This window comes from Marmota flaviventris, chromosome X (genome assembly GCF_047511675.1).
Source record: "Marmota flaviventris isolate mMarFla1 chromosome X, mMarFla1.hap1, whole genome shotgun sequence".
Classification (NCBI taxonomy): Eukaryota; Metazoa; Chordata; class Mammalia; order Rodentia; family Sciuridae; genus Marmota; species Marmota flaviventris.
This window is the reverse complement of record NC_092518.1, coordinates 55,310,306-55,324,764: the sequence shown is the minus strand read 5'-3', so window position 1 is coordinate 55,324,764 and position 14,459 is coordinate 55,310,306. Positions and strand designations below refer to the sequence as shown.

Here is a 14,459-nt window from a genome sequence, read left to right as displayed (position 1 = left end):
TAGAATATGATATATTGCTATGTTGATTTCAGATACAGTAGGCTTCACACCAAACCACATGGACAGTGTGGGACATTATATAGCAGCAAAGGGGTCATTTTATCAACATATAGCAATCTAAAATATAAATGCATTAAAAAACAGACTTTCAAAATATGTGAAGCAAAAATTGATAGAGCTGTATTGGGAAATAGATAAATTCAGAATTAGAGCTGGAGACTTCAACATCACTCTCTCAGCAACCAATTGAGTAACTAGACAGAAATTGACCAAGGATATAGAAGAACTTGACAATGCTATCAATCAACAGGATGTAACTGACTTTTATAGAACACTCTAAACAACAGCAGAATACACATTCTTTTCAAATACTCACAGGTCTACCAAGATAGATCACATCCTGGCCATAAAACAAGCTTCAACAAATAAAAAAAATGAAATTACTTAGAAAGATTTTCTGACTAAAATGGAATCAATGTAGAAATTACAAACTCCTGAAAAAGAAATCTCCAGGCCCAGATGGTTTCACTGGAGAATTGTACTGAAGAAGAGAATTAACACCAATTCTATACTATCTCTTGCAGAAAATAGAAAAAAGCATTTCCAAACTTATTTTATAGGGTAATTCATACCCTGATGCTAAATGCTGATGATGACAGTATGAGAAAGAAAACTACTGACTAATATTCATCATGAATATGGAAGCAAAAATCCTTAAGAAAAAAATATGTATCATGCCAAATTAGGATCTATGCCAGGTATACAGAGCTGATTAATTATTTGAAAATCAATCAATTATTCCAACATATTAAAAGTTAGGCCTGGAGTTGTGGCTCAGTGGTAGAGTGCTTGCCTGGCATGCGTGAGGCCCGGGTTTGATCCTCAGTGCCACATATAAATAAAAAAAAATAAAACATCCATTGACAACTAAAAAATATATTAAAAAGTTAAAGAAAAATCATATATATTAATATATAGCATATATACTAATACTGATGCATATGTATAGTACATATATATTATATATATCAGCATTAGTATATATATACATTCATAGTGATATTAATATCAACTGATACAGAAATAACACTTGACAAAATTTAAACACATTCATGATAAAACTCTTAGAAAACTAGGATTACAGATGAGGCACTCCTTTAAATTGATGGAGAAAATATAGAAAAACTTCTACAAAAACCTACAGCTAACATCATACTTAATGATGAAAAATGGAATGTTCTCTCTCTAAGTTCTGGAATGAGTTGAGGATGTTTGTTGTCACCACTCTTATGCAACATAGTACTGGCAGTCCTAGCTAGTACAATAAGGCAAGAAAAGTAAATAAAACATATATAGACCAGAAAAGATGAAACAAACCTGTCTTTATTTGCGTATGGATGGTCAATGTAGAAGATCTCATGGAATCTGCCAAATAATCCTTAGAACTAATAAACGAATTCAGCAAAGTCACAGGATATAATACCAAGTATGGAGGGCTGGGGTTACAGCTCAGTTGGTAGAGTGTTTGCCTAGCATGCACAAACAAGGTCCTGGGTTCAATCCCCAGCACCACACACACACACACACACACACACACACAAAGGTCAAGTATGAAAATTAGATGCATCTCCATATACTGTCAATGAACACATGGTAAACCAAATATAAAAATATAATTCCAGGGGCTGGAGTTGTGGCTCAGTGGTAGAGCATTTGCCAGCATATGCGAGGCCCTGGGTTTGATCCTCAGCACCACATATAAGTAAATAAAATAAAGGCATGTGTCCAACTACAAATATATATAAAATTGCAGCCAGGGGTAGTGGTGCATGCCTTAATCCCAGAAACTCAGGAGGCTGAGGCAGGAGAATTGTAAGTTCAAAACCAGCCTCAGCAACTTAGCAAGGTTCTAAGTGTCTTAGTGAGACCATTTCAAAAAAAAAAAAAAAAATTTAAAGTCTGGGAATGTGGTTTAGTGGTTAAGTGCCCTGGGTTCAATCCCTGGTAATAATAATAATAATGAATAATAATAATAATCTATCTATCTATCTATCTATGTATTTCTCCATTCATGATTACTCACAAAGAAAGAAAGGGAGGGAGGAAGGAAGGAAGGAAGGAAATAAGAAAGGAAAGCTGGCTTATATATAAAATCTGTTTAGGGTCTGTATGCTGAAAATTAAAAAGTGTTATTAGAAGGAAGTAAAAGAAAATCTAAAAATGGAGAGACATACTATATTCATGGATTGGGAGACTCAACACATATAGTAAAGATGTTAACTGTCTCCAAATTGATATATAAGCTTAATATAATTCCTTTACAAATAACATAAAGATTTTTAAAAATATTTTTAGTTGTAGATGGACACAATACCTTTATTTTGTTTATTTATTTATTTCTTTTATGTGGTGCTGGAGCTTGAACCCAGTGCCTCACACATGCTAGGCAAGCCTTCTACTATTGAGCCACAACCCCAGCCCAAGATCTTTTGAGGAGATACAGACAAGATTATTCTAAAACTTATATGGAAAGTTAAAGGAAAAAGTCTAGCTAAAATAATTTTGAGAAGAAAAAAGTAAGAAGAATCACTCTGTTTGATTTGAAGATTTATTATACAGCTATAGTAATCATGATTGTGGAGAATAGATACATAGATCAATGAAACAGAAGAGAAACCCTGGAGAGAGTGAAATAGTTGCCTTAGAGTAGAAGGGAATTTTGGAGAGGGAGGTGGTTCTTGGGAGACACCTGAATTTTCTGCCTTTCTGCCAGACAGAAGAGGTTTACATTGTGAGTCAAGGGATGATTTGCTTTTCAAGATAAATGGAAGTACCCTGGAATTTCTATTCAAGATAAATGGAAGCACCCTGGAATTTCTAGACGGACCTAGAAAGGAAGTAGCACCTGAGACATTAAATCACTCACCCTCTAGTCCATTATTGTTCTAGGTGCCTGCAGGTGTAGTGACCATATTTTATAAACCAGAATTGGGACATAGGTCTGACAAAAGATTATTGTCTTTTTCTTAAAAATCCCTTCCAAACATGGATTGATTTTTCCTGACTACAAAAGTAATACATGTACATGGCAGAAAATTTGAAGAATAGTTTATTTTAGCTAGACTTGTTCCTTCAACTTTCCATATTAAAAAAAGAATAAAGAACAAATAAAATAACAGGTATGGTGGCAAAGAGATTTGGAAACTGAGACTTGGGAAACTGAGGCAGGAGGATCACAAGTTTGAGGCTCTAAGCAACTTAGTGAGACCCTGCCTCAAAATAAAAAGTAAAAATAAAGGTTGGGATGTGGTTTAGTAGTAAAGACTCCCTGGATTCAATTCACAGTATTATTAAAAAAAGAAGAAAAATTACCCATAATTCCAATCTTATATAACTACTATTAAACCACCTTGATAAAGTTTCACTGAAAATAACTACTGTTAGAATTTCCTTCTAGTGTTTTTCTGTGCATATACATAAACTTACTCACACATACACATTATATATGTTTACAAAATTGAGATGACATGGTATTAAAACATTTTGTATCCTGGTTTTTTGATTAACATTATTATCATGAGCATATTCTTATGTCATCAAATTATTTTTAAAATTTACATTTTAATTGGTTGTAACACATTTTTCCATACAGACATCCTATGTGGAATCAGTACCACACCTCAAATTCAGTATACCAAAACAGAAAACATTAAGCACATTTCTGTAAAACCATGGCCCTCCCCCAACAGCTTCCCATCCCAGTTAATATCCAATCTGGAAATCTTAAGAGTCATTTTTACTTCTTCCCTTCTCCTTGATCCTCTTAAAATGACACATCTCTAACTGCTGGGGATATGCTCTTCATAAAAGAGTCTCAGCTCGGGCTGGGGATGTGGCTCAAGCAGTAGTGTGCTCGCCTGGCATGCATGCGGCCCAGGTTCGATCCTTAGCACCACATACAAAGATGTTGTGTCCGCCAAATACTAAAAAAATAAATATTAAAATTCTCTCTCTCTCCCTCTCTCTCTCACTCTTTCTTTAAAAAAAAAAGAGTCTCAGCTCCTCCTCCTCACCTTACCACTCCTGTTCTTGCCTCTACCCCTTGATCTATATATCCCAAATATCACTGTATCAAATTTTGTTCTAATTCCAGAACCTAGAACGGATCTCACTTTACCATATATGATATGGACTAAATCAGCCTGAAATTCAAGGGAACCTACAATCTGTCCTTATCCTTACCATTCTTCATTTCCCTTGCTTATGATTGTATCCTCACTCTGATCTATTCAAATCCTCTAAGTCTTCAGAAAGCTGTCTCCCTAAAGTCTTATTCCCCAGCTGGTTTTATATAGTATGAGCTCCCGCTAAAATCTGATCTGTTCAAGGGGGTTAATTTTGTCTTTTCATCCAGACTTCTCAACTATTTATCAGCAGCAGGGACCATGTTTTCAACTTCTCTTATGACTTTTATGGCATCAAGCCATAGAAGGGGGAGGAGGTTAAAAGATGTGTGTCAGCCAGGTGTAGTGGTGCACACCTATAATCCCAGCTACTTGGGGGCTGAGGCAGGAGGATCATAAGTTAGGGGCCAGCTTTAGCAACTTAATGAGACTTTGTCACAAAAAGGGGAGCTGAGGATATTGTTTAGTGGTGGAGCACTTGCCTAGAATGTGCGAAGTCCTGACTTTCATCCCCAGCATTGCCTACCCAAGAGGTGATTGATTGAGCTGGGTTTAACATGGAGATATACTCATACCTCTTAAAATAAAGCTGGTTCAGAATTCATTTGGGGAGCCTGGGTAGGGAAGGAAATGTTTAATAGGGGTGATTGAAAAAAATCAAGTGAGAGATGTAGAATTGGCTTGACAGGTTAATGCTTCCAAGTGGAAGAAGAGCACCGGGCCTGGGTTCAAATCCCAAGTGCACTGCTTATTTGTTTCACGACTATGGGTGTCTTACACAATGTCTTTGGGTACCAGTCTCCTATATCACAAGGAAATTTGAGGTTTAAATGAGATAGTGTCCATCATAGGATGTTATTTTGTATGCTTTCAATAATGGTAGTTCTCATCTCATGAATTTAGGAAGAAATTTCAAATTTTCATAAATAACCTGCCAATAGTTTTCAAGGTTTAGTAAAAGCTTCTAAGTTACCATAATATCAGGGAACCAGCATCGAGTTTTATTTTAGAACTTGTAAAAAATTTAGTATGATATTTTTATAGCTTATTTTTCTGTTTAACAGCAACAATGAAAAACCTTTCTATTTCTTATATTCTTTTTTGGGGGGTGGTGGTGCTGGGGATGAAACCTAGGACTTTGCGCATGCCACCTAAGTGTACTACCACTAAGCTACACCCCAGCTTCCATTCATTATACCTTTTAGTGAAGCAGGAAGGAAAGGAAGTCTTCAATGGGGAATCCTGGGTACTTAATAGTCCTATAAAGAACCACAGGGAAATGGAGAATACAGAGAAGGCAGAGCTGAGGAAGGGAGGATAAGGTGTGGATGTCACAGAGACCTTCACTTGATGTCATGCAAATTGTTTCAAGTTATCCTCCATAATCCTGCTTCCAAGTCCTCATAAGATGTCCTAAAGCAAATGGTCAATCTGCTTCTCAGGAAGAAAGGGAAGGTATGCGAAGAAGCCATGTTTCCATGGAGTAGAGTCCCCCTAGGCAGAAGCACTGCTTCAAGCTTGGGGCTTCAGCAGGCCTTGAACATGCTCAGACCTGAAGTCCCAAATGCTAGCCCTAGAAGGATGTCAATCTCAGCCTTCAGGATACCTGAGGAGATGATGTCCTGAACAGGGTTCTCTTGAAAACATTCCTCACAAGATGTGCAAGTCTCAGCTTGGGGCTGTGGAATAACAAATAGCAGACTGCGGCCGGGGCTATGGCACACTTCAGGCAGTAGGAGCAGGTGAGCTGGCCTCTTCAACCTTCTTTCCTCTTGTCCTTCCCTATTTAGCTCTAAACAAAGCTGGAAGCTTCAAATTACAATATAATGGGGGTGATGGAGACATGGCAGGATGGAGGGTTGGTGAGGGTTAAAAGGCCTAGGTCAGGGGCCAGAACTTAAAGGGTTGTTTATGGCAGCCTTCCTCCCATTTCCAGTGAGACAAGAGATTTCAGGTGCTTTGGATCAGTCACATGGAAGGAGCTGGGTGTGCATTGTGGGATGGCAGGGGTTTACTAGGGGTGACTGGAAAAAGCAGACAGGGGATGGTGAGTTGATTTGAAGGTAATGTTGCCAAGGAGAGGAGGGTCACCAGAAAGGCCAAACAATTTGACTCCAGAGCTCCCATTCAGACAGAACTGGGTTCAAATGTCTGTTCTACTGCTTGTTAGCAGTGGAAGGGCACACTGGAGGCCCTTCATAATTACTTGCTGAATGAATAGAGCCCTTGGCCAAATCATTTGTCCTCTCTGAACCTCGGTTCCTCATCTGGAAAACAAATAGTGGCTATTATTTTTATTATTTCACCTGTGATCTCTCTCCCCATGTCTGTATCAGTTTGTGGGTCCATCTTCCCAACTTTGCAAAATATCGAGGCTGCCAAATCAAGTAAACCTCCTTACTAAGGGTTGGAAAGGATAGATGTGCTCAAGGCCTTGCTCTTCCCCCTCCTGTTCTCCCCCACTTTCTCTCCAGATCCCATTTGTTTCTCTTTCAATCCCAGGCAAACTTTGGGGTATAGTTCTGGGAACACAGAGCAAGTGTTGAAACCTCCAGTTACAACTCCAACACTCCATCACATACTTACAAATACACAATGCACCCTCCCCGCCCCCTCCCCAGAGGGTTGGTTTGAGCTGCAACATGAAGCTCTGAGCCCCCGATGGGCCCCTACTTGATTCAAATGTCAGTGGTACATTTGAATGTACTAGAAAACCTCCTACCTCTACCCCCATTTCCCCATGCAGAGCTAGCCAGGCTTGCAGAGCTGGTCCCCTCTGGGGACTGATCACATCAGTACTGTTCCAGCTCTGGAAGGTTCACTGTGAGCTAATTTCTCTGGAGTATGTTAACCAGAGGAAAGGCAAACAACTCTGAGCATGTGAAGATGGTGTGAGAAGGATGATTCTACAGTAGTAGTCATGAGCTGGGATAGCTCATTGGCATGAGAAGAGCAATTTGCAAGAGCAAAACAGAGCTTTTCTCTGTATAAAACAAACAGTTTGAATGGACTCTTCATGGTTTTATTTTATTTATTTATTTATTTGTATTTTCCCCTTTTGGAAAGACTAATGGGCAGAAAGAGTGGAATAAGATGAGGTCAAAATTTCCCTGCATCTTTAATCATTCTGCAGTATGTGGAATGCATCTCTGTACGATGATCCTTCTTGGGTTTGATTTCCAATAGGCTAAAATCTCATCTTTTGTGCTTCTGAGGGATGTGGTGAGAAAAGGAAAAAAACCCAAGCTCAAAGGATGATCAAATTCAACTAGACCTGCTGGCTAAACTCCCTTGCACAGTGGAGCTGAATCAATTTACTCCCTCACTGCCATCTCACCTCCCCAAATCAACCCCTGCCTCCCCACCTGGCTCTGTTTTTTTAGTCCAGTGGAAGTGGGGGTAGGGGAGGCACAGAAATGGCCACTTCCCTGAGGTTTTTACATGCAAGAGCAAATGACAGTCTTGGAGACAGGTTCAGGAAAATCTTTCAGAATGCAGAAAATTCAGCAGCCTTTCCACACTGACCATTGTCATGGCAACGCACTATCTGATGGCAGCATGCGTCACCAGGCTGAGGGGCACAGTATCAGTATAGCCGGTTAGCCTGGCCATTTTTAGCAACATTAAACTTCTTTCTAGCCTAATTTCTTCTAGGTTGAGCTGATTGTCTTTTTGGTTCTGGACTTGGTGATCTGCTAATTCTCATGGCTAGAGCACAAGACTGTTTGTTAATGTGAAGGGGATGGCTAAATGGAAGAGCTCAACATTCCTAGTAGTCTACAGCCACTCTACTCGCTGTCCCCACCCCCCTGCTTTTCCTCACCCACTCTTAGCCACTTTGCTTTTCTCCTCCGGATCAATTCTTTCCCACACACAGCATTATCTCCCCCCCTCCAACATGTGACTCATCTACCAATCCCTGTACTCTCAACATATTCTTTTCATTTATTTTCTATGCTCTCATTGTAATGCACAGTATGCTAGAATCTCAGAGTTGGAAGAAACCTTAACAATAATTTAGTCCAATCACTTTCCTCCAAGATAGGAGTCCCTCTGCAGTATGTCAGACAAGTGACTGTCTAGCCTCTATTTGTATATTTCTAGTGACAGAGACTTCCTCCTGCTCCACTTTGGACAGCTTTGATTGTTAGAAAATGATTCCTTCCATTGAAAAAAAACCCTCTTTTTAATAATATCTGCCCATAGTCCAGCTCTGTGCCCTGTGGCCACATAAACCCTGTCTATGTCCTCTGCTCTGTGATAGCCTTTCAGAGATATGAAACAAAGATCACGTCCCTCTGAGGCTTCTCTTGTCCAGAAAGCCCCAGCTCCTCTAACCAGACCTCTTGGAGCCCGGGCTCCAGTCTTCTCCCCAGCCTGACTGACCTCTTGGAACATGCTCCTATTTGTCTAGGGCCCTTTTAAAGTGAGGTCGATACTGCATCAGCATCTCTGGAGGCCACCTTGCCCTGGTGACTCATGCTGAGCTCTGTGTCAACTAAAATCCCTAACTCTCTTACAGATAAAATGCTGCTAAGGCTTATGCTCTCATTTTATATGGGTACAGTTGCTTTTGAGGACCCTGTTCCTGGACCACACGTTTCTTTTCAGTTTGAATTCATCATGTAATAATAGGAATATTGTTTTAACTTGTTAGGACCCTTAAAAAAATCTTGACTTCCATGTAACTTCTATATTCTCTAGGATCCTTTTATTCATGAACCCTCATCCTAGCCTTTTATCTCAATTCTCATTTACTACTCTTTTAAGTCTCTTACCTTTCCTAGTTCTTTTCCCTTTGCATTACCTTCCTTATGTCTTCTCTCACTTGTAATTTTCATTTCCTCAATTGCAAGATGTCACCACTCTCTAGGGCTATGTGCTTGGGGATGGATGTGTGTAGGAAACAAGGGCATATCTGCATAAATGGAGGTGTGAGCAAGGAGCTGCAGAGGCTTGTATAATTTCTCTGTTTCTATTGCTCTGTGTTCGACCAGGATTTAGAGGCCAGGTGGAGAAAAATGTCAAGGTTGAAGGAAGAGGGGTAAGAGAAATTGGTTGAGAATCAGTCCAAGGGAAACAGGAAATATCTTCTGAGTCTGAGAAGAGCCGGGGGAACCTGGGTTGGATCGTTAGTGTTCATCAGAGTTGCAGCACAGTGAGAACGACTCAAGAAGGGACAGTGATGGAAGAGTTTTGAAGGCCTTATATATTGGATGAGGGAGGAGGATTTGGTTTGGAAGTGAGGACTTGTGGCATCAGTATCCATTTGAGAGAGCAGAGGGGAGGTGGCTTGAGACGGGAGGCAGGAGAAAGCTGAGGACTATAGGACATTAGAAGGGGCAATAAGCAATTCTGAATATAACCATGAGTCTATGACTTATTAGCTTAGAAAATTTTCTCTGGCCAAAGGAGACCAGGACATGGAATCCTTGCCTATAGACTTTCATGTCATCATAGATGCGGCTCTGTGAGTGTATGTGGGCCTTAATAGAACCCCCAGTGAAGACCTTCAGAACACAGCATGTTCCCTCAGACTAACTCCAGCATGGAATAGGCCTCCCTTTCACATTGGATTATATTCCAAAGAGAGAGTAAAAACTAGGAGAACTGGTGTTATCTTGGTCATTTTATGAATAAACATGGGAAATTCATTCTTAGGAATGGGCAACCTTTGGCTTCTTAACTCTGAAAATAATTAGGATACAAAAAATATACACATGCACATACAAAACCAATTAAACAGGAAAATGGCTGCCCCATATTTAAAATGAATGGAGCAGCTGGGGGTAGAAGGGGGCTCTACTGGAGAGCTGAGGGCAGTGACCCCAAACAGCTAGTGAACAGTGATCAGGAAGGCAATGACCTGATGACTGTCATAACCCTTCTATCCAGCAGCCAGAATGACTGCAGGGCAGCCTCAGGGGAGGGAAAAAGGAAAGAGTAGAAGCTCTATCTCCAATACTCAGGGTGAAACTGGGAAACCCACTCTCAGAGCATCAAAATCCCTGAATACTCATTGGAATTCCACAGTCTCTGAAGACTTTGCTGGACCAAGAAACCATCCATGCTGGGAGAGAATGTCTGCCAGCTCCTTTTCAACCTGACCCCTTCAAGTCTAAATTGACTTGAACTTCCCTCATCTTCAAGAGGGTTGCACTGTTGGCTTTTTGAAAGGAACAGGGTCTCTGGGCATACTTGAGAACTGATTTTCCCTTAGATGTGCTTGAAGCTGAACCTTTTGTCCTTTTGAAGGTGACGTTAGTCAGCCAAATGACAATCCCAACCAGAGTGGCCAGTGTAGAATTCTGACTGCAATCTGTTAGGCTCCAAAGACGTTTCCTTTCCAAGTCAGTGAAATGACTAGCCACCAAAAGACAAATGGTATTCAAGGAAGCCCCCACCAATGAGCTTCCACAAACTGGGTGGAATACAGAATGCAGGACTTGAGGGGTGGTGCTCACCTTTGATGTAGTTGAGGATTTGCTGGATTCGGTGGGGCTCATTGCGGTCTGGCCGGCAGCTTGGCGTGATTTCCAGCACATAATCAGGACCATATGCTGTGAAAAACTGTAAGGAAAAGGGAAAGGCCAAAAAACAAACTAAACCACATAAAACCTCAAAACCAAACCACATACAAACAGGACAATCAAAAGAAACTCACCACTACCAACAAGGCCAGGGAGGCCTCACTGGGTAGAGCAGGAGGATGCAGCAGGAAGCCCTGCCCTGCTGGCATCACTCTGCTCATTCAGACATTCAAAGACAATCCACGGTTAAATTCTTTTTTTTTTTTTAATATTTATTTTTTAGGTGTAGATGGACAAAACACAATGCCTTTATTTTTATGTGGTACTGAGAATCGAACCCGGATCCCGCCCATGCTAGGTGAGCGCTCTACCACTGAGCCACAATCCCAGCCCCCATGGTTAAATTCTTTAGCTTGCTATTTAAGGACTTCTCTGTTCAGGTCTCCACTTTTCTCTTCAACCATAGTTCTTACTGCTTTCTGTTCTTGGGCCTCAATAGACCACTCTGTGCTCTCTGATATTGTCCTAATGCTTTGTCTTCCATTAGGATCTAGCCATTTCTCTTTCCTGGGGCCTGAAAAACTTCACTACCAATCCCTGTTGCCTGTAAATAACCTCCCCGTCCTTCTAGGCACAGTTCAAATGTTACCTCTTTCACAAAGCTGTCCCTTATTCTCCACCAAACCGTGTGCCTCCAGCATTCTGTTGGTAGCTCTCTTATGACTCTTGTTAAAATAGACAGTTCTGGCCTCCATATCATAGGCAGGTCCCTGTGCCAGCTGTAGTGGGACTACAAAGATGAATGAGGCTTCCTCTGTGGTCCTCTAGGTGTTCACTAGCACATTCTGCATTGGATAAAGAGTTTTCAATACTGACTGGATCTCCTACTTCCCCCACTGGATCATCAGCTCCCTGAAGGCAGGCAGCCTCTGTGTTTAATTCATCTTTTGGACTTCATAGCTCATGGTGGCTTCCTAAATAGCTTTGGTTGTCTTGAATTTCCTGCCCCAGGAATGCCAAACAAGTCTAGTTTCTCTATTTCAGTTTTTCTTTCTCTGTAGTAGAGTTTATTTGTTTTTAAATTCAGGGAATCAAAATAAAGGTTTGTGGATTCTATTTCTAGCTCACTAGATGACTCCTTGTGACCTCTGGTAAGTCACAGTATCTGATTCAGCTTCTCTGTTAGGGTCCACTTAGGGAAAAACACTTTATGACAAAGGGAATCATTTAATTGGGATAAGTCTCTGAATGGAAAATATGCAAAGCTACTATTTCTGTTTAGTTTTTAACAGAAATAGTATTTGTGCATACTCTCTGGAGAGAGAGCATATGGTCCTTAACATTATGTGCTTTCAATAGTGATATTGTTAGGTGGTAAGCAAATTCCATAAAAAGTGGCACAGTAGGCATGAAAATAGAGATGTTGATACATGTCAAGACTTTGATGCCATTCAAAGAGCTTCTTAGAAGTAATTCATGGTTATTGCCATTGCCACCAAATTATCTGTGTTAAGAGTCTGGATGTACATCTGGCACCGTGGGAGATGTTGTAGAACAATCTCTAGGGATTCTAACAGTGTCTTTGTGGAATCCATGGCAGTAATTTCATGGGGGAAATGGCTTTTTCACATCCATGTCAGAAAATTCTACACATTTAATTTAAAGAAAAATTCCCAGGACTGTGCCACTGCTTCTAATGTCATTTGCTTGCACACATGTTGTATGTGTGTGTGTGTGTGTGTGTGTTTGTGTGTGTGTACTGATGTAGAAGAGGAGAAGGGCTTAGGTCATTACTGCTGGAGTTATTATTCTCTGATGCCTGACACCCCAGGTTCTGGAGATAGAAGAGTCCTTGAGTAGAGATCATCTTTACCCAAGCCTATATATGGAACAGATAAGAGAGGTTACCTGGGGGACACATCCAGAAACTAACCCCCACTATCATGGCTGAAGAAACTTGAGAGGCTTGTATTTTTAGCTAAGGAGGGCCCCTTGGTCCAAGCCTGAGGACCTTGTAGGCTTGGCTCTGGAAGAAAAGGCTTCAAACAGGTGTGGCGTCTTCTTCTTAGGCAGCCTCTTCTCCAGAGAGTGTCAAGTGGTATACTCATCTCATGGGTATGGAAAGACAGGCTTAGAGAGCACAAGAGAAGAAAGGCAGCTGCAATGAAGCATCTCCTTTGGGAGACCCAAACCTCTGGCATCAAAGTGCTATAAAAGTCAGAGGCAGGGTGCCTAGCTGAGGTATAGGAGGAGAGAATGTTCTGTCTCCACATGCAGAGATGACACTGCTGATCTTTGGTCAGCAAGGCATGTCGTGAGCTGTTTCCTCAGGGCTGAGGGTTTGGAACAGCATGTCCTCACTTGTGAGTGCCTACCTACTATGTGGTTACCCATACTCTTCTACATTAGTCCTCTCTGACCGAGAGCACACTGTTGCTAACCACATGGTCAGCTGGGGCCAGAATTGACTGCCACGAGACAGAACTCAGCTCTACTAGGATTAAGCCTCTTGTCCTGTCTTCATTTGCACCTGGCTTTAACTAACTGAACCACACAGTGGGCAAAGTCATAAATAACCCATTCTTTACAGAAGCAGACTGGCTGCAAGTAACAGGCAAGTCTGGGTTCCTAAACTTCTCCCTGAATTTGCCAATCAAATATTATCCTCAGGTCTTGCTTATTTGCGCGATTTTTGGGCTAGGAGACTCATTCGGTTTAAAAAAAAAAATCCCTGTGTTGAGAGTTCCATATGGCAGCAGGCTGGCCTGAGTCTTGGGAGGCTCTGCCTGAGGTCAAGGGAAGAAATAGACACCAGGAAGTCATAAACTGTATCAAAAAGCAAAGCTGGTACCATGTTCCCTCTCTCCGGCTCTGTCATAGAATTTCTCTATGTGTGTGTGTTAGGTTATATTTTTATTTCTGTACTTGTTAGATCTTCCTTACTGGACTATGAACTCTGAAAAGGCAAACAATTCTGTTATATTCTCTATGCCTACCCTGTAGAGTCACTCAAGTTATCACAGGTTTTCCTTAAATATTTGTTGAATTTAATTAATTCACCAAGGGCTGAGCTAGCTGTTCAGTCAATTGTGTGGAATAATTCAGAGTCAACTGATAGCATGAACAACTTTTCTAGACTTTGGAAGCAGCATGATAAGATGGAAAGAGCACTGGCTTTGGGGTCAGGGAGAGCTGGAATTTGGTGCCTGGATTTAGCTATGTGCCTCAGGTAAGCTTGTTAATCTCTGTTTCATCATTTCCACCAGAGGAATGATAAATGCTGGCCTGGTTGGGCTGTTAAGCACCAATGAGATAATATCTACCAAGGGATAAACTCAGGGCCCATGATATAGTAGGACTTCGATAAATGTGAATTCCCTTCTCCCCAGGCAAGAGGTCCTTGCCTAACCATGTCTCATCCATACCCTGAGGAATGCTGGGTGAAGTGCTCCAGGCTGAGATGTAGAAAGAAGAGCCTGTTCCTCCTGCCAGACCAAGCCTAGTGGCCCCAGTGTTCCTCCTCACTTGTTTAAGTCATTAGCTCAGCCTAGGGCATGTGGAGGAATTGATTTCTCTCATAGTTTCTGGTCTGATGGGCCTGCCACTTGTTAGTTACTGGTGAGGTAGAGAGGAAATATGATCACAGAAGGCAAAAGAGATGTTGGGGTGGAGGGATTTGGCCAGCACTAGAAATAGCTTGAGGCCCCACCCTGAAAGTGTCCTCCAACCCCAGAGAGGAAAGAAA

The 14,459-nt window shown here is 41.3% G+C and overlaps 1 protein-coding gene across 1 annotated transcript in view; it reads right to left on the bottom strand.

Moving 5' to 3' along the window:
• Hdac8 (histone deacetylase 8) overlaps positions 1-14,459 on the bottom strand; it is a 222,267-nt gene that overhangs the window by 16,671 nt on the left and 191,137 nt on the right. The window contains exon 10 of the mRNA XM_027920168.2: positions 10,649-10,754. Within this exon, the coding sequence (XP_027775969.1) occupies positions 10,649-10,754 (106 nt within the window). The remainder of the gene's footprint in view (positions 1-10,648; positions 10,755-14,459) is intronic.